Source organism: Branchiostoma lanceolatum, chromosome 4 (assembly GCF_035083965.1).
Source record: "Branchiostoma lanceolatum isolate klBraLanc5 chromosome 4, klBraLanc5.hap2, whole genome shotgun sequence".
NCBI classification, from domain to species: Eukaryota; Metazoa; Chordata; class Leptocardii; order Amphioxiformes; family Branchiostomatidae; genus Branchiostoma; species Branchiostoma lanceolatum.
Genome location: NC_089725.1, coordinates 6,468,070 through 6,492,385, shown reverse-complemented (window position 1 = coordinate 6,492,385; position 24,316 = coordinate 6,468,070). Strand labels below are relative to the sequence as shown.

Genomic DNA, 24,316 nt, shown 5'->3' with positions numbered 1-24,316 from the left:
TTAATCAAAAACCAGTCAATATTTTTGAAGGAGATATGATTTTTATCAACATGGGTAAAAATATTTTGCTTCACCTGCCAGTGCGCATTTTTCAGATAGATCAGTGGGAATTTTCATAAATTTAACAATGTCCTATACCTCTGTGTTGCCATGCATGTTTACCAAGTTTTGTACCCCACATGCAGGAGACCACAACATTTCTGGGATCAAGACATTTAGTAGTGGGATGACAGTCATGAGGGATGTGACTGTGGAAGGCTTGGTGGACGGGGTGGACCTGACAGAGCTGCAGGAAAATGTTGTCACACTGACAACAGACCAAGTAATAACAGGTAAAGGGGAGTACTACAAGGAAGAACCGGATTCTGCTCTAAGTGAATGTGCATGCATAATAGTCCATGGGCCAAGTAGGTTTTTGGTACCACCGAGAGGGACAAGTGCTACAATGTCATATATCTAATTTAATGCTCCAACATGAAAAAGGGGTCCAGATCTAGATACCTTACTAGCAATTGCTAAATTTAGATAGTTTTTGGTTCAGCCTGATCCGATTCTCCCATGACATTCTAAGTTTCCACTTTAATCTACATAGTATTACTAGAAAATGATGTTTCAGGTACATGTAGTCAAAACAAAGTGGAAAGGTATCAGAGGTTTGCATTGAATACTTAAACATATAAGTTAATACAGGTACAACCGAGTTGGCAAGAACAGAGGACAATCTTGGAGTTTGATCATCCTCAGTGAGTGGATTTAGTAGGTTTTTGAAGTATCTCGATCATACTTCTAATCCATCATAGCTTAATGTACATTTTCATATGTTAAGCCTGAAATTCTATTTGCATTTGTTGTGTCCACAGGCCCCTTCACATTTCAGAGTGGGGTGAACATCACAGAGAATATGCACGTTTCTGGAGAAGTGGATGGCGTTGACCTGAGTAACCTTGCAGAGGATGCGATCTATGTCAACTATCCAGATGTTCAGGTGCTTGAAATAGATCTTCTTTTTTGCATATATGAAAGAGGAAAAAGAACTACACTACCAAAAGTCTTTTTTTCTTATTTTTTCTTATTTTTCTTGTTTTCTTATGTTTAGAAAGATTTTGTTATACAAAGAAAAACAAGAAAATTCAAGAAACCTTCTGCGAAAGTCTTTGTATGTCAATTCTTACACAAAGAGTTTTATCCCTTTTTTTTCTGAAGTTAAAAAAAAATTCTAGTATGATGTTCTCCAATAAGAATTTTCTAGAGAAATGAGAGAAATGTTCTTTCTCGGTCTTACTATAAGATTTTTGTTTAGAAGAATTAAGATTTTATTTCTTGAAAATTTGATTCTACTAGAATAATTTCCTCGAACTTTCTAGGTTCTTGATTCTTGTTTGTGCTTAAAAGGGATTCTTGTATACAGAATAATATTCTTGCTGACAGAAAAATATTCTTTGAACAAGGAAAAACAAGAAAAATGATTGTTGATAGTGTAATCAAAAACATTTATGAAATTTGCTGCTTTTAATGGAGACATGATTTCTGACTGAGAAGACTCCATAGCTTCCAATATTTCATTTCAATCTCAAATTCTCTTTCCAAGGAAGTGGAAGGCCAGAAGATCTTCAGTGAAGATGTTGATGTCATAGAAGAACTGACAGTGACTGGGATTGTCAACAGCTTCAACTTGGAGGAAGAATTTTTACACAGGTGCGATGGAAACCTGTCCAGACTGACTTTCTAATGCTGTTCCTAGAATTTCTTCCTTGTATACTATATTTGTCTTAAATCTGTTATACATCCATCCTTTATGATGTTATACATTCAAGATGCATGCAGATATATGGGAAACATTTATGCTTAAAGTTTTCCTTATCCTTCCTGTAGTCAGTATCATGATAGGCCATGTTAGAAATGCACTGTAGAATTAGGTCCAAAACCTCAGCTGTATTGAGGAACATCATAGAAGACTTATGTAGCTTCAGTACCTGAAATGCAGACTAGAATCAACTTGCTAAATTGTTTCTTGATTTTTCAGCGTTATCCCAGATGGATTAGCCCCTATATAAAACAAGTGATCTTACAGCTGCATAAAAGTTACTAAGTCCAAGGTGTCCATTAACCATTACTGGACACAGTGCAGACATCAAGGCACATTTGACCCCCCTGGAATAGTCCACATGTGTGTACACAGAAGTGGATCACAAATCAAAGAAAAGGATCTACTGAAATTTCAACAAACGAAATCTTACAATGTTATTTCACATCAAGTATGTAGAACGTGTACTTTTGTGTCTCAGTTTTGTATTGTGACTTTATAAAATCTTCTTATGATAATTAACATCCTTTGGTGCCTTTTTCCTATTTACAGCACGGATAATCAGACAATCACAGGACACAAAACCTTCATCGCTCCTGTAACCATCAATGGGGACCTAACTGTGAGGGGGACTGTTGATGGTGTGAACTTGACTGAACTGCTACAGGACATGGCTACTCTTAGTGGGGATCAGGTTATCCGGGGACACAAGACTTTTAGTAGCAGCACCTTTGTAGAGAATAATCTCATTATGGATGGCACACTGAATGGCATTGACCTCTCTGAAGACGCAGTCTTACTAAACAGCAGCCAGACAATCACTGGTACAAAAGTATTTAAAAATGGGATGGTGGTGGAAGGTGCGCTGGCCATGGAGGGTAGTCTACATGTGGAGCAACAGGTTAATGGGGTGGACTTGAACGACCTTGCCCACAATCGAGTCACCTTGTGGACGGATCAGGTCATCTTGGGAAGGAAGACTTTCTATGACCAGGTCATTGTGGAAGGTAAGGGTTATTCTTCTTAGAACAATTTTGATATGACTTTGTTGTCAATTGTTTAGAATATGTATTACACAAGTATATATTATACAACAAAAAGGATATGTAAATTATTTGTATTATATGAATGATTTGTTTGTGAGGAATGACGAAATTAATATTCCAGAACAGACTGACAAAACTCATGTAAGACCTGTTGGACCACACGTTATCCATGTAACTATATGGTCATGTTGTGTGAAATAAAAGAGCTGGAGCTTACTTTGAGGTAGAATTATATAGAAAAGATGGCATGACCCCTTAGGGCTCAAAATACTGGGTGCATGTGCACCTGTGTGCACCCAAAATTGGAGCTGTGCACCTAATTCTTAACTGTGGTTGCACCAGTGCACTTAGATATTTTGTAGGCTATATGGGAAAGGTACTATTGTGCACTAGTATATAGGATATTCTTGAAATGTAAGTATCAGAGAAAGCAACTTAATTTGATGTATTACTTGTTTGAAATTTTGAAGTTAGCTATAGAATTGCAGGCAGTAGCATTAAACTTTGTAATTGTGTGTTGCTTACATTCAACTTTATTTTATGTGGTGCACCCAAAATTCTTTCTGTGCACCTAATTTTTTTGGGTTCGATGCACCAAAAATGAATTTCGAGCCCTGCCCCTTCTGCTGTACTTGTAGGAGATGCAGCGGTGGATGGAACTGTGAATGGACTCCACCTGCAGGAGTTTGTAGAGGACATGATGCTGAGTTCCACACCACAGACTGTGACAGGCAGAAAGGTGTTCCTGGGGCAGATGACTGTTGAAGGTGATGTCATCACAAATGGGACTGTGGATGGGGTGGACATGTCAGAGCTGATGGAGGAGGTCATCTACCTTGACAAGGAGCAAAACATCACAGGTGGAGACTTGTGTGTAGTTCAACATGCTAGCTTTTTGTAGGGGAACCTGTGTGGTAATAAGGTTGTAGTAAGAGCTCTGAGAACTTATACTGTGAAATTGTTACTTGATTTGAGGCAAACATTTACTAGTTACAAATGCAATGATTGTGAATTTCATATCATTCAATGCAAAAGGAATCATGGTACATGTATATGTATTTCCACATCTAATGTACAAATGACATGATCTGTATAGATGTGTGTTATCATACATGATAAATTTCGGCCTTCTCCATTTGCGAGAAGTGAGACATGCAAAATTGTTAGTAAATAGCCCTTGTAAGTCCGCTCAAACTACATGTACCTCAAAATTCTCACTGCCCGGTAAAAACAACCCTGGAAAATTTTCTACTTATAGTGGTGTATCTGTTATACTCTATCCTCTGTGGTGATTTTTGTTGTTTTTCCTGTGTAGGAAACAAGGTGTTCAGTGATCCTGTGGTTGTCCAGGGGGACCTGTTTGTGGAAGAGCTGGTGGATGGGGTTAATATCACCCAGCTGGAGCAGGACATGGTCTACAGCACTGGGGAACGTCAGGTTTGAGCAGTATATAGTCTATTCTACAGCATACACTTTGGCCCTATTCCTACTGTTGGCCAACCAATCAGCAGCCACCAAAAGTCATTTGAATACAAGTAAGAGAACATGGGAACATCAGAAGACCTTAAAAGTGATTGATAGGTCAGTGAAAGACTTTGAAAATGATTGAAAGATCATGGGAAGCCTTTGAGATCCCTGAAATATCATAAAAAGACATTGGAGATCACTGATTCAGAAGGATCATTGAAAAACCTTATCATTCACTAAAGGACCATTGATATCAGGAGATCATTAAATTTTAATTGAAAGATTATTGGAAGACCTTGAAGAACACTAAGACACTGTTGATAGGTCTGTCAAATTTTGTGGATGCTCAATGGTCGTTGTTACCCTACATGCCGGGACTGGCATTAAAGGCTTTTAGTAATCACAAGTAAGTCTTGCTTCTCTACTTAAAGCAACATCTGACATTAGCTTCAGACTAGAGCTGTTTGCAGGTACCCTGCTGTACCGGTACTAATCAGGTCAAGCCTGGCTAGGATAACACGTCAGTGGATGGCAACTGTGACAGATAAAATCACCATGAAATTATCGTGGCAGTGCACTGAAGACTCCTGTAGCAGTCAGAATAAACTTAAACAAGGCCTGAGTCAAATTTTAATCTTTGTTTCATATAGATAATACCTCATATTTGAGTCATAGCTGACTGGCAGTGGGGATAGTGGTCATTATAGATGCCATGAAATAGGCTGTGCCTAGCAGAATTTAAAATTATGTTGTTATTGGTTCACCCATGCTTTTGTTCTTAAGGAAAGTCAACCATAATTTGAACGATAGTAGTTCAGGTCCAGGTCCAGGTCCGGACCTGTACCTAAATCCATGTACCCGTACCTAAGATTTGTTTAGGCTCTATTTCAGATAATTGGTTACTAAATTACCCTGTACTCATTACCGTTTTCTATCCTCTAACCATCTCCAGGTCATCACAGGTACAACAACGTTCCTGGATGGTTTCCATGTGGAGGGTGACATCCATGTCCATTACATGGTGCAGGGTATGGACATCAGTGAGGAGCTATGGACAGTGTCAGATGACCAAGTCATCACAGGACAGTATGTCTTCCAGTGCAATGTGACTTTTCATCAGGACTTGGAGATACAAGGTTAGGGAACCTAATTGTAAAGTTGAATTTGACATACAAGACCTTCAAAATACTGGGTGCATATGCACTTTTGTGCACCCAAAATTGCACCTAATTTTCGACTGTGGGTGCACCAGTACAGCTAGAACAAATACAGTTCTGTGTAGGATTACATGCACAAAGCAGAGGTCTGCATGTACTATAAGTACCAAAATTGAGCTGTGCGGCTAATTTTCGACTTTGGGTGCACCGTTACAGCTAGAACAAATATAGTTCTGTGTAGGATTACATGCACAAAGCAGAGGTATGCATGTACTATAAGTACCAAAATTGGAGATGTGCAGCTAATTTTTGACTGTGGGTGCACCGGTACAGCTAGAACAAATAAAGCTCTGTATAGGACTACATGCACAAAGCAGGGGTTTGCATGTACTATAAGTACCAAAATTGGAGATGTGTACCTAATCTTTGACTGTGGGTGCACCGGTACAGCTAGAACAAATATAGTTCTGTGTAGGATTACATGCACAAAGCAGGGGTCTGCATGTACTATAAGTACCAAAATTGGAGATGTGCAGCTAATTTTTGACTGTGGGTGCACCGGTACAGCTAGAGCAAATAAAGCTCTGTATAGGACTACATGCACAAAGCAGGGGTTTGCATGTACTATAAGTACACTAGCGTACAGCAGCATAGTCTCTTATTCATAACATTCATGTGTTAGAAAATATATTGACTTTTATTAGATTTAGAATTTCAGATTCAAGCTCAGGAGAGAGATAGTAAGGTTTGTTGCACCTGTCAGCGTAGCGTGCGTAGTCCAGTGGTTAGCGATCTTGCCTCTGGAACTAGAAGCCACGAGTTCGATCCCGGCTGTGTCGCTCACCCGACATGCACGCTACCGGAAAGGGTCGCAGTCCTTAGGACGGGACGTTAAGCCATGGTCCAATGTTCGTTGTGCTTGTCATAAAGATCTAGGGAAATTTCCCAGGTACAATGAACCTATAAATACTGTACATATCGTCTGTCTTCTCTCTCACGACCAGTAGAAGATTAGCTCTTCAGTGAGCTAAACTGGATCGAGATCACTTTCCTTTACTTGTTCCCCAAAATGACTTTCGACCTATTGACCTCTTGCAACTGTTCTTTTTCCCTTTGCCTGACAGAGACAGTGAATGGGTTGGACCTGTCAGAGGATGTGCTACAGTGGATGACCCTGGATGACCCTCAGGACGTATATGGAAATTTAACATTCGACAGCACCGTGTTTGTCACAGAAAACTTAGAAGTTACTGGGACAATCAATGGTGTGGATCTATCCAAGTGTCTTGGAGATGCTGTGATGGTTGCAGGGGACCAGGTCATTTCAGGTAGTACTACATGAAATTTTCAGTCATCAGCTGGACAGTGTCTTCTTACCCATTTATTACAAATTTTATGCCAGTTCTCAGTCAACATGTTCTGATATGATTTGTCTTTAGCTGTCTATATTCTTCTAAATGATCCATCATTTGAAAAAAAGAAAATACTAAAATGAGATATTATATATTTCATGCCTATTAATTGCACTTACATGTAGAAGTCTGTAGAAATCTTACTTGGCTTTCTCAATTCATTTGTAGTTAAGAGTTAAAGTTGACAGTGAAAAGAAGGTGCACATCATTATATACTACAGTATTGGCAGTTTTATAAGACAAAAAAGCATGAACAGTGAAATCGTTGATGATGGAGAATTCCATATGTGCTGCTGAAGACAGATGTTTCCATTGTGTGAGCAGTTTGAGTAGAAGTAATGCTTTAGGTATATATAAGGCTTTGTCCCAGGTGCTGAACTTGCTGCTGCTTGGGTGATGTTCTGCATATTCAATGGGATGGGAAGTGGATGCTGCAACCTGAATCTTTTTCAGTTATATCTTCTGTTTCTAGTAGGTCTTTGAGCAGATTTGAGTAGACTGAGACAATAAATCCAATTTGTCCAAGTTCTGTTTAGTCAGCATGGATATGACCTTTATCTTATATTGGATAAGGGCTATCCACACCGTCTATGTAGTGGTGCATGTATCCATGTTTGATACCTACAGGCATTGGCCAAACTGTGTTTTTTTGCCTCTATCTCTTAAACCTGACCCACACCTACTAGACAAGGATGGTTTTCCCATAAGTGAAATGGATTTCAGTGTAAGCAACAGAAGGTTTTCCATCCCTGTATGTTGAAACCAATGGTCAACTTTTGAAACATTAAGAAACACTAAGTATAGATATTACGGTAACATGTATGATAAAAACATGGTTAGGAATATCACAGATAAAAATTACAACAGCTTCATAATTTCTACTTTTTTAGTTTTTGTTTAGAATAAATCTCCTCTTCCACCTTGTAGGGACCAAACATTTCCTGGGTCATTTGACCATCCATGGGGACTTGTTTGTGGAGAATGTCAATGAGGTCAAATGGCCTGACTTTGTTGGCGACATTGTCACCATCCATGGAGATGAGGTGGGTTGATGTGTGCAATGTTTTGATTGGTTGATGTATGGCATGTTTTGATTGGTTGATGTGTGGCATGTTTTGGCTGGTTGATGTGTGGCATGTTTTCATTGGCTGATGTGTGGCATGTTTTGATTGGTTGATGTGTGTCATGTTTTCATTGCCATTGGTTAATGTGTGGCATGTTTTGATTGGTTGATGTGTGGCATGTTTTGATTGGTTGATGAGTGGCACGTTTCCATTACCACACCTCTCAGAAACACAAGACTTCTCAACTCAAGATACCTATGACACCATACATTTTGGAGGTAGAAAGCTGCTCATAAAGCTGGTCCCTAACTTTTGATGTGCAAGGGAAAAACCACATTATGTTTCCATTAACAGATCTTTGCCTACTCTATTACTCCCAATGTTTATACCATTACATCATTGCAGCAACATTAACTGAGAGTGAATGCGTGGTTTGAACTTAGGAGAATCTAGGAACTCCCAATGTTTAGACCTATAATACAGCATTGCAGCAACATTAACTGAGATTGAATGTGTGGCTTGAACTTAGGAGAACCTAGGAACTCCCATTGTTAAGACCTATGATACAGCAACATTAACTGATATTGAATGTGTGGTTTGAACCTAGGAGATCACAGGCACCAAGACTTTCCTGGGTGAGGTGGTGATGAACAGCACAGTGACTGTACATGGGAACATGTGGGGAGGGGGTCAGGTGGATGGTGTGGATCTTACCTTGATGCAGGAGGAGGCCATTTATCTGGACGAGCAGCAGCAGGTTACAGGTAGACAAACATCCTTCTGTTCACTCTGGAATAATACTTAAGATAAGACAGACCATTATTACTGCATGTTCAGTTGTAAAGCTTGATAAATAATGGCTAGCATTGCTAAGTTGTTGTCAAAGAAGTAGATGTGAAAGGACAAAAGTGAAGAATCAATTATTTGGTATACCTTTCCCTGCGTGTTTAGTCATTTGTTCCACCCTCCTGACCACATAGAGTTAGTAATACCACATAGAGTAGGGTGTGTCATTCCAACGACACAGATGAGATTTAGTTTTCCATTGGGTGTGTCATTCCAATGACACAGATCAGATTCAGCTATCTGTAGGGTGTGTCATTCCAATGACACAGTCAGATTTAGCTATCGGTAGGGTCTGTCATTCCAATGAGACAGTGTCAGATTCAGTTATCTGTAGGGTCTGTCATTCCAATGACACAGATCAGATTCAGCTATCTGTAGGGTCTGTCATTCCAATAACACAGGGTCAGATTCAGCTATCTGTAGGGTCTGTCATTCCAATGACACGGGGTCAGATTCAGGTATCTGTGGGGCGTATCATTACAATGACACAGATCAGATTAAGCTATCGGTAGGCCCAGCACCTATGTATCATGTCACATACATGTACTTTGGTGCAGCCCATGCTACATTGTGACAAACATTAACCTACGGTATGATGAAATCTGTATGATGGTAGATTTAAAAAAAAAAAGATATTTCAAGTGTTCTTGAATTTTCCCATTTGTGTAGGATGTAAAAGTTTCAGCAGTCCTGATGGCATGGTAGTGGAGGGGAACGTCATTATTCATGGAAAGGTGAACAGCATCAACATGACAGACGTGGTTATGACAACAGGTAAGTCTCTGGACCAGTCCTTTCTTTAGACATTAAATGCCTAACCTTTTGTGAGAAGTCGGACACATGTTCATGATGAAGTCTAGCAAACAACTCACTTTATTCAAATGAGAGAACAGGATCAGCTGTTTGATATTTGAACAGCCGGTCCCGTTCAGAATAACGTCTACGTACTATGGAATCCCATTCGAGGTAACGTCTATGTACTATAGATTCAAGGTAACGTCTACGTGCTATAGGATCCTACACTTTTGATATCCTTTTAGAATGCATATTAATGATACCTGTAGTGAAAATATCTTATGTTCGTAAGGAGGGTGCAGTTGTCTCTGCATCTGGCAATCTATGACAATCTATCTTTTTTGGCCATACCTCAGGGCAGAGGCATCTATTTTTACAGTTTTCCAATACATGTGAAGAAACAAAAAGAGATATTCTAATTGGACTTGACCATCGATATGGTTGAACTAGATAGGAAAGCATTCAGCAGAATATTTTGTGTAGTATAGAGATATAACCTCTCTGGACACAGGTGTTTATATAGTGGGATGTGACCCGTTGAGAACTGGTATCAAGATGAGATGTCAAAGATCAACTCTAACATTATAAGATTGGAGCTCTAGTGTGAAATAGAAGTCTCTTCCAACTTACTCAGTATATGACCCGAAAAAAAACGACATGGATGTTTTATTGCTTTGGTCAAAGTTGCTTTAGTCTGTTTATGTGGTTGGCCAGAGTTACTGTAATTGCATTTAAGTTTGCGTGGCTTTAATCTCGTGCTAAGGCGAAAATAGAGTGTTCGCATTGGTTTTAACTTCGCAGCAGCACTATAGTCACATACTGCTACAGTATTGGACGAAAATGTTTGCAGTGGTTTTGAGTTAGCGGTGAAATTGTCGCCGCGAAAACCGCGAACATAAAACCACCGCAAACATTTCTGCATTTACAGTAATATTGTGACTCATTTCCCCCAGGCGCCCAGGTGATCACAGGTGAAAAGACTTTCCTGGATGGCATCAAAGTCAATGGCAATGTCCAGCTGACAGGTCAGACTGTCAATCATTCACGAACTTGAAGATAGTATCATAGATGAAGAAACAGAAAATAGTACAAACAGTTTGTGGCACTTAACTTAAAACCATATAACGTTAATTGTAAAATGTTGAGGAATGATATTTTCCATTTTGTGATATAGTGGTAAGGTGTATGAACCCTCAATCTGAAAGAGACAGTTTGTTTCTTGTACAGTCAAACCTGTATTAGCGGTCACCTTTGCATAGCGGCCACCTGCCCATAGTGGTCACTTTTTGTCGGTCCCTTGGATTTTTCCCATTGCCGTAAGCATTAAGAATTCGTCTATAGCGGTCACTGTCTAACGCGGTCGCGGCCACACGGTTTTCGGTCCCGCGGGTCTGGAAACACTGCCGATAACGGTCCCGGCGCATGGTCGCCGCAAGATTTCTTTCAAATCTCGGCAGAAAAATATTGTCATTATATTTTTTATAGCAGTGTTACCCATGAAAATGTTGCCTATGGTTTTATTTTGCCCCTGGCGGGGGTTTTGAATTTCCGAAAAACCGAAAGCAGTCATCTAATGAGCGGCGATCGTCGTCTTGTGGAAGTGGTCGGTAGACCAAGTTTGACTGTACACTGTACATGTATAGTATGTGAATAAATGTTTCTCAGTGTGGCACTTATTGACGTGGTCAAAATCAACCGTTTCTATAGAGCGGCCACCTGTCCATAGCGGTCGATTTTGGCCAGTCCCTTGAGTGACCGCTATAGGCAGGTTTGACTGTATTATATATTTTACAGATATCGTTGAGGATTGTTTCCTGTTACTGTTGTTGTCCCTCAACCTCCCAAAGGCTCACTGGGGATTTGAGGATTAATAATTTGCTATTTGACATTTTCAATATGTTTTCTTTACTTCATTGGTTACTTTTAAACAAATATGTATATTTGGCAACAATTGTTACATGTCATGTTTTTTTTCCAATATTGTGGGGAAAATTTCAATCATTATGAGACATTTTTTGGAAAAAGTGAAACATTTTGTATTTTTGGTCGTCTGGTTGTCAATAGATTTAGCGGTGGGGGGAAAACTATGCCTGTATCACTTGTAAGCTAGGAATGGTGGAAAAGAATCCAAATGTTGCAATTCTCATTGTGGCGTCGCGATGGCCCAGTGGCAGGGTGTTTGGCCCAGAACCCAGAGGTCCTGGGTTCAAATTCGGGGTCCCTTGATTTGTCTCGTTGATGTTGTGCCCTTGGGAAAGGCACTTTACATGACTTTCCCCGCTTCACTCGGTGAAAATGAGTACCTAGCTTTGGTTAGGGACATCCCTCAGATAGAACGTTAAATGGAGGACAGCCACACCTCAAGCACGCAAAAGAACTTACACTTATCGACAAAAAATAGGGGTCCTTCCTGGTGTGAGTAGATCAGACCTTACAGTCTGGTCCGGGTTGATATCTTTAAAAGGTGATAGTCACCTGGTATGTCAATCCTTCCACAAATGTGGTAAATCTGAATAAATAAATAAATTTCGCAATTCTATCTGACAGGTCTGCTGGATGGAGTAAACCTGACAGAGGCAGAGGCTGACACTTTGAAGGTGATGATTGTGATAATGAACAGTTTATCCTTGAGTACAAATTTACATTTGTAATACAATGGCTTCACAGTTTGGCAGACTGATTTGTAGGTTGACATTCTAAATTGTACCACTCGTACACAGACACTTAAAGATTTGTGGGATTTACTCAGCAGTTATTGATACATAAAAGTTGTATTGTAGCTATTGAAAAATTCCAGATATTGCAAAAAGTTTTAGATATCTAGGACTGTTTTTTGCCATTCTAAGATTTCTTAGTGCCCAACAATTAATTGTTGTCATATGTATCGTATAACAAATAGTATTTCATGAAAGTTAACAATATGTGGAAGCAATAATGGTGTTAGGCCACAACAATTTAAATTGTTGGATCTCGTATTTGCCTCGTATTCTTTTTCTCTCCAATCCCCCCCAAACAAATTTTCCACACCCTCCCATTCAGGAAATTGTTACCCAGTATAAATCTGCTTAAAGCCATCCAACAATTTTTTCAGTATAGCAAAATGCCCTAACTGCCTATATTCATCATCAATGTTTTTTTTTCATGAATGAGAGACGTACAAATATAAAACTGTAATTTTGATAATTTTCAACTAACAGGTGCATCTACTCTACCGGGTACCGGGATGAGTTGGATGTCGGCCGTAGAGTGTTTTGCTTATTTCAAGCTGAAACTTGAATAATCATATCATCCATTATGTTTTTGCCAAATTTCTTTTTTTTTCGCCCTGTTGCTCCATGTTTTTTCTGAAAAAATCTAAGAACCAACAAATCAAATTGTTGTGGCCTTATAGAAAAATATGCAGGTTTTTAACAAATTGCTTCTAAAGGTTTCAGGGAACCAGGTTATCCTGGGTAAGAAAGTGTTCCTGACTGATGTGACCGTGACGGGTGATGTCAGCATGGCAGACGGAGTACTGCTGAATGGGTTTGATGTGAGTGAGGAGGCGGTAACGCTGCACACTGACCAAAGCATCTTGGCATCAAAATCATTTCACGGCAAGGTCATCCTGCAGGGAGACATCATGGTTTATGGTAAATCTGTGTCGATATTTTCACTAACCTTAAATGATCAGAGACTTATCTCACTGTTGTGCTGACTGTGTTTCCCTGTCCCAGGTGCTGACACTGTTTTGCTGTACCTGCCTGGTGCTGTGTTTCTGTTCCATCCTTGTCCCTGGTTCTGACTGTGTTTCCCTGCCCTTGGTCCTGACTGTTTTTCCCTGTCCCTGGTGCTGACTGTGTTTCCCTGTCCCTGGTGCTGACTGTGTTTCCATGTCCCTTGTGCTGACTGTGTTTCCCCATCCCTGGTGCTGACTGCGTTTCCCTTGTCCCTGGTGCTGACTGTGTTTCCCTGTCCCTGATGTACCTGTGTTTCCTTGTCCCTGATGTACCTGTGATTCCCTGTCCCTGGTCCTGACTGTGTTTCTCTGTCCCTGATGCTGACTATGTTTCCCTGTCCCTGGTGCTGACATGGTTTCCCTGTCCCTGGTGCTGAATTTGTTTCCCTGTCCCTGTTGTGCCTGTGCTTCCCTGTCACTCACAAACTGTATCCAACTTGCTGCAGGCCAGGTAGCCGGGCAAGACTTAGTCAAGTTGATGACTGATCCGAGGCTGTCGTCCAGCCAGACAATCTACGGAAATGTTGTCTTCCTCAAGGACATTGTCTTCCAGCAGGAGGTTTTCATCAATGGTGCTGTGAATGGGATCAACCTAGAGATGGTCACTCAGGACCAACAGACTTGTTACAATGTAAGTATTTTCATCTCTGTAGATTACATGTGGTTTGTTCTTGCCACATTCTATGTCTATATCATGTAGAAGTGGGACTGTTTGTGTTCTCTTGGTCAATTAGCGCTGGCTTATGTGTCCATCTCACCTACATGAACCATGACAAAAGAAAAGTTTAAGTATCCCAAACGTCTTGATAAGACACATAGGGATGGCATCCATCTCCATTTCTGTAACCCTTGGGCCACACATTTATGCAAGTCACTACAGTAGGGGGCTGGTAGTGGTGTGTGTTTAACTTCCATACTCTTTCCCAAATGCTGAGTGCTAAGCGGAGAAAGCAGGATGTACCATAGAGTCTTTGGTATGACCTGCCCAGGGACCGGATGGAACTCACAACCTACCGTGTGCAAGGCAAACACTCTATCCACTAGGCCATTGCCCCGGCACTACCATGACAAAGGGGTTCAGGACAAATTAAAATTCAGACGTGTACAATTATAGCTAGTCCTATGTCACAAGCTATGTTTATTGCCTGTCCAGTAGACACTTCTGCAAATTCTGCTTCCCAACACTTGGATTATTGGCCTGGGCTATATTCAATAACTGCGCATAACGGGACCACATACTTGAGATTACTGTTGCTTTTCTCTTTCAGGAAGATACCAAGTGCTAATAGAGGGTCTGGTTGAAAAAAAGCACCGATGTGAATCAAGGACTACAAATTTTCCTGCACTGATTAATTCATCAAGAACTGAATCTAAGAATACTGATTATTAAAAAGTGTTTAGATTTGTATAAGTGAAAGTAACAAATGGTGCACACATTTACAGACTATCCATTACCAGACAAGGGAACTGCAAGATCAGATACAACAACAATGTGAAGACATCGGCACTTTGCACAACACTGCAGAAGGTATGGAAGCATACAAATTGAATTCTGTAAAGGACAATAGCCTATCAACTTCCTGGCGCATTTGACCAATTGCTGACGTCACGTATCCATAAAGACATGTGTCAATAAAGTCACGTGTCTGTAACTCTCGCGAGTTTGCGTTCAGAAGCGATTGGTCGTTATTGATCCTGAAGAAGGCGACTAGTGGTCATCGAAAATTTGATACCTTAGTGTTGGAAGAAAGTTTAGCATTGTATTATGATTACTACCAACAAAGATGAGATTCCATGATAAGAGCCAAATTTATCTGTAGGTATGTGATTTATACTCCTCGGACATACTGATGGTCAAAATGACACTTAATTTTGAGACATAAATTTGTCTGTAGATGTGGTAATAGTGGATCCATGGTGTGTACATTTCGGCACAAGTCCAAGCTGTAACTGTTGAATGGAGTAGTACAGGTAGCTGGGACACTAATAGAGACAATAGTGTGTACAGGGAAGTGAAAGGAATCAGCAAATACGTACATATGTATCCAGTACTAGCCTTCACCAATTGGCCCTTTTCTGTATATAATGTAATGAAAATTTAATAGTTGTATATCCAGTTGATTGCAAAAGAAAGGCTATTGAGTGTTACAGTGTACTAACAATACATGTTGTTCTGTCTCACTAGGTGCCATGGAAGCCATTCACTACTTTGTGCAGGCCCAATCATTCCCTCTCTTTGCTGCCAGGAGCTTCCACTCCTTTGATATGGAGGGTAAGACATGGCTGACTGCAGCTAACCTCAGGGACGACAGCGGCTTCTGTGCCTCCTCCCCTCTGTACACCTGGGATGTGGGAACTAGTCAGTTTGTTCAGACAGGTAGGTGTTACCATTGGTGTGTTTCTTGGCTTATGCTTCGATCCAAATCGCGCCAGTAGGGGTGTAGTCCTGGCCGGGCCCCGAAGCTGGAAATTTGTCCCGATGGACTGCCAGTTACCTCCCGGTGTTTGAACAATTAGCTTACAGCGTCAAATTTGTGACCGGGCCGGGTCCCGCATTGATGTTATATCCAAGTTAAAATGATTCGGGGTCTCGACCGGGCCCAAAAATAGCCCGGCAGCTGCAGAGTGTCCCACAGGGTCACGCCCGAAAGTGTAAAAAACAGCCCGTCAACTTCCCGGCGGGCTCCCTTTTTCCAATTGGGACCTAAGCAGGAGGTGTCATCATATTCCTCAACCTGTTTTAGCAGTTTGTGTGTGCCATAGCAGCAGCATGTTATAGAAACATTATTCCAGAATGTGTTCAAGTCATGCTGCCATTTCTGGCAACCTTAAGGGTTGATTATTCATGCCCCAAAGTCCTTCTTTTGGTTTGGTTTTGCAACTGCTTAAAAGGAAACTTGGATCTAGACGTAACGTTAAACCTGACACAAAAATTTTGAAACTTGATTTTGGTTGATCACATCTTCACCACTTGGCAAGTGTGTTTTTGCATTACTGCATGTGAGATAAAACCAAAAGAAAGGGTTAGTTTCCAACAGATGTGTAATAGCTCTAGTTTCAGCACTAAGGAGAGTAACTGAATAGTGGTAATGCATGTATATCTGGAAGGTTGTATGATCAAGTCATCCAGTATCATCACTTCGAAGACAATGGTACTGCAAACTGTTAATGGTTAACCTTTTCCCACCTATAAAGTCGTTAGACACCAAACGTGTATTATAGCATAGGTACAGGTTTGAAGTGCAGGGGAAAGTCAAGTCCAATAGTCTGATAGTTACTGTAATGTTTCTTTCATTTTTCTGAAGTGTTCTTTATACACCCACGTGTCCCAAAGAATGTCAGTGACAATACACAGATGAATACCTAATTTTGCTCGTTGACTCATACCTGTACTCTCTTGACAGACAGTAAACTTACAAATGGAGCCAGAGCTTGGCACTATTTCAACATCACCGAGGGAGACCATACTCGTCATTTCCTGGTCATTGCCAACCAAGCACTACAGAGTTGCCCCGGAGGTAAATAGAAGTCAATATGTAACCTGTTGGCAAATATGAAGTTCAACACACTTATGAAGACACAAAACTACCTACTTTTAGCACCTCCATGCTGAGAAGACAGATAGTGCATCGAGTATTGAATAGACAAAGTACGAAAATATACATGTGTTTAGACATTTAGATGTTAATATGTGCATGATCTTGTTCGATGAAAAAAGGCGATTTATATTACTGTTTATAGTACATGACTTGCTAGTGATATAACTTTTATCTGTTGTGACCGAACAGACTTTGAAATTTGACAAAGCTGTATGTTGATGTTGATCTGGAAATAAAGTGATTTCAATAAAAAAACAAAAGATGAAAAAGTAGAAGTCAATTTTGTTGGTGTTGAGAAGCCAGAAAAGCAGCTTTTTCTTTCATTTTAAAAGAAATATTGTAAAACTGCACACAAATTGTATAACCAATATAGCATCAGTGACATCCTACAAGTAGGCAGATACGCACTAATCGTAATGTTTTTAAAAGACGTGACATTCTGTCCTTGGTTTACTGAGACATCTGTGAATGACAAAATGCCTTTTAGTGTTTAAACATTGATATGTTTGTGATTTTATATGTGAATGTTACGGAGCCAGCCTTTGTCAATACCAACAAAATTCAGGCTGTCAAGCCTGCCGGTAGTATAATAAAGATCCAATCCAAAGACATCCATGTCTCTTTTCTCCAGGTCTCTCAGCAGATGTGTCCCAACTCTTTGAATACAATCCGACCATCAGAATCTTCACCCTCTACCAGAGTCTGACGACGCATGGAGCCAGGCACTTTGTGTCCTTCAGACTGGGGACAGATACGTACCTGGCAGTGGCCAACAGTGATGATGTCGGGAGTGGGGGGAGGTCAGCCATCTTCAAGTTCAACCTAGAGGATCAGGAATTTCAACAACACTGGAGCATTCCAACTTCAGGTGTGTCTTTTTTACCTGCAGGGTTTTTATACATGTAGTCATAGTCACCTACACTGGAATGATCAGTCAACAGTTTACTAATAGATTGAGTTAGCTTACTAGCCCATTGAAACCTAATTTGTGTATTATCTGACACACTTAACAAGCTATTTAAGCATCTAACTGGATGGCTTTGATAACTCACAGCTTGCTGTAAAAATTGTAGAATTAGCCAAACAGACGGATAACATGCCAGAGAAGTTATTCCGCTATAGACAGTCACAGTACAGACAGTCATGTGGTCATTTCCCTCCCTCCCAACATGGAGACAGTGTTTGTTAGATGATTCACAAGTAGCCACTATGGACAAGTTGACACATAAATCTCAAACTTTTTGTTGAAATTGTGTTCAGAGTGGTCTCTTGTTTACAAATCCTGGGTAGCAAGTCAATACACAGATCAAATGAATGGATGAATGGATTTGATTGCACAATTGTACAGTGTACAAAGTATTGCAAAAACAACAACTGTGTTGCAGCATTTCTAAGATATACATCTACATATGAAAAGACGAATGCCATAAGTAATGACTAAGTTATATTCATATGTGAGTAAAACAATAGTCTTAAGTATAGATTCTTTGATTCCCTTTTGAAATACATTTTTTATTTAATGCTTTATTCAAAGTTGCAAGTCTGTAGCATAGGATGGTGGTCTGCAGGTGATTTCATTTACATTACTTGACAAGTTCTACTTTAAGTCACATTTGTGTATCCTCCATTTCCACTCTCCATATGTGTTCAGTAGCTTTATCAACCAGTTTGTTGTAAACTGCATTTTCCCACCACTGTTCCAGAGGCAGTATCTGTGGATGCCTTTGAGCACAATGGTACACAGTTCCTGGTGTATGCCAACAGTAAGCTGCTTGGTGATCTGCAGACCCAAGTCTTCATGTATGATGATGAACAGGTAAGCAAGTCTGTATCTATTGTCTGTGTGGCTGTCTGTAGGTTCATAGATTTATGCATATTCACATTTCTATTCACGTTTAACTCCCTTATTGGGGGAGAGTTTCTGCGAGATTTCTAGTATTTTGACTAAACAATCTGAAAGGTTTCATTTGTGTGTTTTTTTGGGCTGTAACCAAATGACTTGAAATTCGGTATGGGGTTAAACATTGGAAATAGTAGTGTACTGGAAGCAAAAATGATTTTGCGGAAATTCTTTTCATGGTCTTTCACAACTTTGAATTTCAATCTATGCATCTTCCTGGACAGTGAGTAGGTAAAAAGATGACTTTACAGGCTAAATGCTGTGAGTTTTAAAACTATATAATGTTCTTGCAAACGTTGAGTTTGCAACAGAAGTGTAAAATGTGCAATAGCGCCAGTTTAAGCACCAAGGACAGAATTAGATGAGTAGTGGTGATGCTTGTTTTCTCTAGAAGGCTGCTTAACAAGTCATCCAGTTGTCATCAGTTTACCAGCTACGTACAATAGTCATGAGACACCAAATGTGTATTGCAGTGCAGGTTATCAGCACTAAAATGAAGTATGTAACAGAGCAAAATATTCGTCACTGATGAAATACAAAAATCTACTACCATGAAAAAAAAACACACAAAGAAACTCAGTCTTTTGACTTTATGTAAGCTCAAGACCGCTCTGCATGGCGGCACAAACTCCATGGCCAAGGTGCCAAAACACTTGAACGTGATTTGGAGCTGAACGAGGTTGCCAGAAGGCAAAAGAGACACACCCCATGACAAACTACAGCCTTCGCTTACACTACATGTGGCAAACTCTACAAGAGTAGAGCTGGACCAGTTGCCCATGGTCGAATCCATCAACGTTGAACAGATTGTCCGACAGGATGAAAAGAGGAAGAAGTTATGAGGACCTTATTTTCCAATAGCCTGCCAATCTGATATTCATGGACATTTGGAACGTTTGTGTTCCAGAGCCAGTTCCAGGCCTTACAGACCATTCCCACCAGCAGTGCAGCTGACGTTGTCCATTTCGTTCTGGCCGGCCTGCCCCATCTGGTGGTGGCCGACATGTATGAAGTGGGGCTGTCTGGCATCAACAACTACAAGATGCACATCAAGGTAAACCACTACATATTACTGTAAATGCAGAAATGTTTGCGGTGATTTTATGTTCACGGTTTTCACACAAACTTTCTGCCCTGCTACTTACTTGTCTACTATTGTCTGAAACGGGAACTTAGAAACGACAGCAAACACTCCATTTTCTCCATACTGCGATATCAAAACTATGCAAACTTAAATGCATTTACAGTATATATATATTGGGCCATACAAATTAAATTCGTAGGTCCTCATGTTCAATAAGAGTATTGTAAACTGAAGGATCAACATGAGAACTTGTGGGAAAGTCTTACAGATTCTTGGACACAGATTATTTCTTTTATAGCAAGAAAAATATTTAGTTAGATGATTATTCTGTAAAAGTTATTCTTTGTAGAAGAAAAAACAAGAAATAATTTTTTTTTGTAGCGTACCTTGGTGTAGTAATACTCTTTTTCAGAGAACATAGCCAGATCCTAGTTTTTCTCCTAACCCTATGACTTCCTCTTAACCTTGATAGATTTACATGAATAAAGATTTTAAGAAAAGAATTTTTGATAATATCTAAAGAAGTGATAGATCTTTTGTGTTCAGGAGGTTTTCTCACAACTTCAATTTATAGAACAACTATTGAAGATGCCCTGACTTACTTGTACCTGTTGTTTCTCTTGTTAGGTGTATAGATGGTCTCTGGACAGGTCTGAGTTTGTGTGGACTCAGACTATGCACTTTGAGGCAGCATCAGATGTGGCGGTCTTTTACAGGAAAAACGACGTCTACTTAGCTGCCGTCAGCCTCAACACTGCAGTCACAGTGTACAGGCACAAAGGTACTGGAGACATGATCTCTGTAGTATGTAGGTTTTGTACAGGCACAGCTTACCATTTGAAACGTTACGTAACTTAAACTATGAACCTTGAAAACTACTGGCTACTTAAGCGGAAACAGGAGTACTACCCAAAATTATTTTTGTGCACCTAAATATTTAGGTGAGGTGCACCAGTGCACCTATTCCCAAAAATGAATATTGAACCCCGGTATGTCAGGCACAATCCTGCTGTTTTAAGCCCCCCTCTCACTGGACCCGCGGCACGCTGGCGTTGTCGTCGTTGCATCCTAAACTGGACATGCGTTACTCTTGACTCTATAATGGTCGAAGACGTACCAGTATGACCAAAAAGACAACAAAACACACAAAGCTTTAAAATATTCCGTTTTTTCTTCGATGAAATTCGTTGATTGCTTTGTCAATTCGATCGGCCGCAGCAACGACACCAGCGCTGCAGCATGCCAGGGGTCCAGTGAGAGGGGGGCTTTAGGTACATGTACACGTATTTCTACACCTTTTGTTGTCCTTTCCCAGGGGTGAGTGGTTTCCTCCCTGTGGTGACCATTCCGGCCCACGGTGCACGGAGTGTCCAGCCAGTGTCCATTGGCAGCCAGCTGTTTCTTGCAGTAGCTCAGGACCCACTGGACACCAGAGGACAGGACTCTACTCTCTTTAAGGCAGTCATGACTGGTAAAGACATTGCTTTGTTCCTCTCCCCAGAAATCTAAATGTGAATTTACCTCCTTTCTGGAAAATTCACTGTCATCCAAGACTGTGATGAAGTGTTTCTCATGTATTTTTGTTGGTAAGTTTGAAACATGATGCTGTAAATGCATTTAAGTTCGCGTGGTTTTTATTTTGCGCTAAGAGGAGAATGTAGTGTTCACGGAGGTTTTAAGTTTGCGGCAGTGCTATAGTCACATACTGCAACAGTATTGGACAGAAATGTTCGCGGTGGTTTTAACTTTGTGGTGAAATGGTTGCCGCGAAAACCGCGAACATAAAACCACCGCGAACATTTCTACATTTACAGTAACTTAAAGAATGGATGGATTTTCATGGTGGTAGGTCAGGGAGTCTCATATCAATGTAATAGGACACAAATTATGTCATTGAGCACTTAATGTACATCTAACAAGGGAAGCAACATCACAGACACCAGTTGGACACAAGGGTTGAACTGTGTTTGTTGCCTTTATCTACCCAATATGCTCCTGACCTCATAAAAAGGTTTTAAAAATTGTAGTTTTCCATCCCTCTAATGTCCAGTATCAAACCTCAAGTCACATGCATTCTTCCAATTTCACTCTGTCGATGATGAAGCGTTAATGTACGTTTCACATCCGAATGAAAATACTTTTTGTACACAACCAAGTGATTTATTCAACCAACACTTCGATGACCATCTTTCACCTTCTTCAGGGCAATTCTGACTGGTTCACATTGCACTGCAGCACAGGTGTCGCTGCTCACAGATGCATGTCATAAGTATCTACATATACATAATGTTTTGCACCCATGTGTTTTGCTACAGATATCAAACCATGTGTAACTTTGCCATCTCTACAGGTGCCACAGTGGAGACTGTTGGTAGCATGCAGTGTGACACCAGCTTTGTGAATGGCATTGTGGGACAGCTGCCAGATCAGGACTGATGAGAATCTTAACATCTTTAACCAAGTGACTATTCAGTAGTATAGAATGATAATCTTTGTAGCTTCATCACCTGCCTATGATCATCTCCCTACTGCCTGACCACACACATGAGACCTGTTACACACTGGGAACATTTTCTGGATGTATGACACAACAACGAACAACGTACGTTGCCTTTTTTCCTGGGTGTGAATTGGCTGTGCGCGTTGTATGACAGGCATTTTTATGGCCCGTGCCACTTCGTCGTACGTTTACCCTGGATGTAACATATGACGAAGACATGCGGATAAAAATGCCTGTTGTACGGCGCACGAGGCCGATGCACAACCAGGAAAAAAGGCGACATACGTCATTGTCGCATGTACAGAAAATTTTCCCAGTGTGTATCGGGTCTTACATGTAAACACTTGAAATGATTAAATGACCAGTTTCCTATTCTAGTCCAAGGTGGTTGTTATATCAATTCCTTCTTCTCAAAGAAACGGTTGTGAAGAATACAAAATACAAAGTTGATGACAAAAGACTACCTCAGCAGAGATGACATTAATACATACCAAATGTTGATCTATTATTACTTCTTCTCATTGCCGATATATTTATCATGATTATAGTATATAATGATATATGATTGTTGTATATCATATGATATTGAAATAAAGACAACATGTGAAGTCACAATGTCTCCCTCACTGACAAAATATAGCTTGTAGTTAGATGGGTACAGATTATGCGTGACAGTGTCGTTCAGTGTAATATAACTAGAAGCCACCTCGCCGTGTGCCTGGCTTTACAGAATACTATAATGATATAGTTATAATAATCATAATGTTAGTCTCCATCTGGTTTATAAGTTGTCCAAAGTATGAACGTCTTATCATAGCATTTTCAAAGCTATTCAAAACTATTTAGCATTTGCTCATTAATTTGAAAAATGAGGCCCTCATTTTCTTGATTTATGATTGGTACATGTCCATTATATATAATGATAGTCTTTTACCTGTACATGTTATACTACATTGTAAGTTACAGTCACAGAATGATAGAGCACACACCGAATAACATTTAGAAGAGCACCTTTTATTCACGTCAACTGCACGAGACTAAAAATATTCTATTTGCACAATATACTCCTTGATCCCAATGAAACATATCTACAAGAGATGCCCACAGTTCATAAACTCAACATTGTTATGTAAATGAATTTAAACTAGAGTTCCATGACTTCATACCTTTGCCAAATGATGTTTTTCACTGACCTATTACATCTTTCTTATTGATTATGCAAATGAGGTCCTCATGTCCATAAATCATATCAGTTGATCGTCTTCACCAAAATAACAGTTGTCTAACGTGTGAGTCTTACATGTATCTAAATAAAGGCATATCCTAGCATCTCCTCATCAATTTTGACAACAGCAATGAGAGAATGCCATCGCGGTAAATGAAGGAAACTTGTGGCATTTGGAAGTTAGGCGCTAGGATAGTAACCTCCAAGCAGATGTTGGGGAGGCTTAATCATTGTTTTCCTAGTTGCCCTTTCTTCTTGAGGAGGCGGTTCGACACAGAAAAGGATATCTTATCAATTATTTTTAAACTGCAGTTGTCTTTATCTTTTGTTATGAATAATATGAATATTAATATTCCTATGTTGGTAGCTCTTGGTCTCACAAAGATATCATTAAATACAAAATGTGGGACCCCCTGTGGCATTACTGTGGAACTGCAACACTTTGTTGGTGAGCTTTTCCACAGCGCAACTGCTAAAAAAAGTTATGAATTCAAAATTACCTCAGCTTAATTGAATGTCTGAATAAAAATCAGTTGCATAATTATCCAAAATCTAATATGGTTCCACTTGTATGCCTAATAGGATATTCAGTGTCATCAACAATTATTTTTTTCATGATAATTATGAAATCTGGTATGTTCATGTAGGCTGGCCATCATTACATGAAAATTATAACATTTGTATAATTTTGAGGAAAAG

At 40.0% G+C, this 24,316-nt stretch overlaps 1 protein-coding gene across 1 annotated transcript; it reads left to right on the top strand.

The window, feature by feature from the left end:
• The first annotated feature begins 187 nt into the window (after positions 1 to 187).
• Positions 188 to 22,871, top strand: LOC136432353 (uncharacterized). Its single transcript, XM_066423552.1, has 24 exons — positions 188 to 332; positions 861 to 985; positions 1,589 to 1,695; positions 2,357 to 2,811; positions 3,489 to 3,710; positions 4,166 to 4,287; positions 5,270 to 5,453; positions 6,599 to 6,802; positions 7,814 to 7,929; positions 8,558 to 8,714; positions 9,466 to 9,570; positions 10,545 to 10,616; positions 12,139 to 12,188; positions 13,019 to 13,223; positions 13,756 to 13,940; positions 14,753 to 14,837; positions 15,495 to 15,686; positions 16,714 to 16,827; positions 17,540 to 17,776; positions 18,612 to 18,724; positions 19,716 to 19,862; positions 20,520 to 20,673; positions 21,208 to 21,363; positions 22,243 to 22,871. The coding sequence occupies exons 1-24, from the start codon at positions 227 to 229 to the stop codon at positions 22,326 to 22,328; spliced, it is 3,699 nt and encodes a 1,232-aa protein (XP_066279649.1). The 5' UTR covers positions 188 to 226; the 3' UTR covers positions 22,329 to 22,871.
• The last annotated feature ends 1,445 nt before the right edge of the window (positions 22,872 to 24,316 follow it).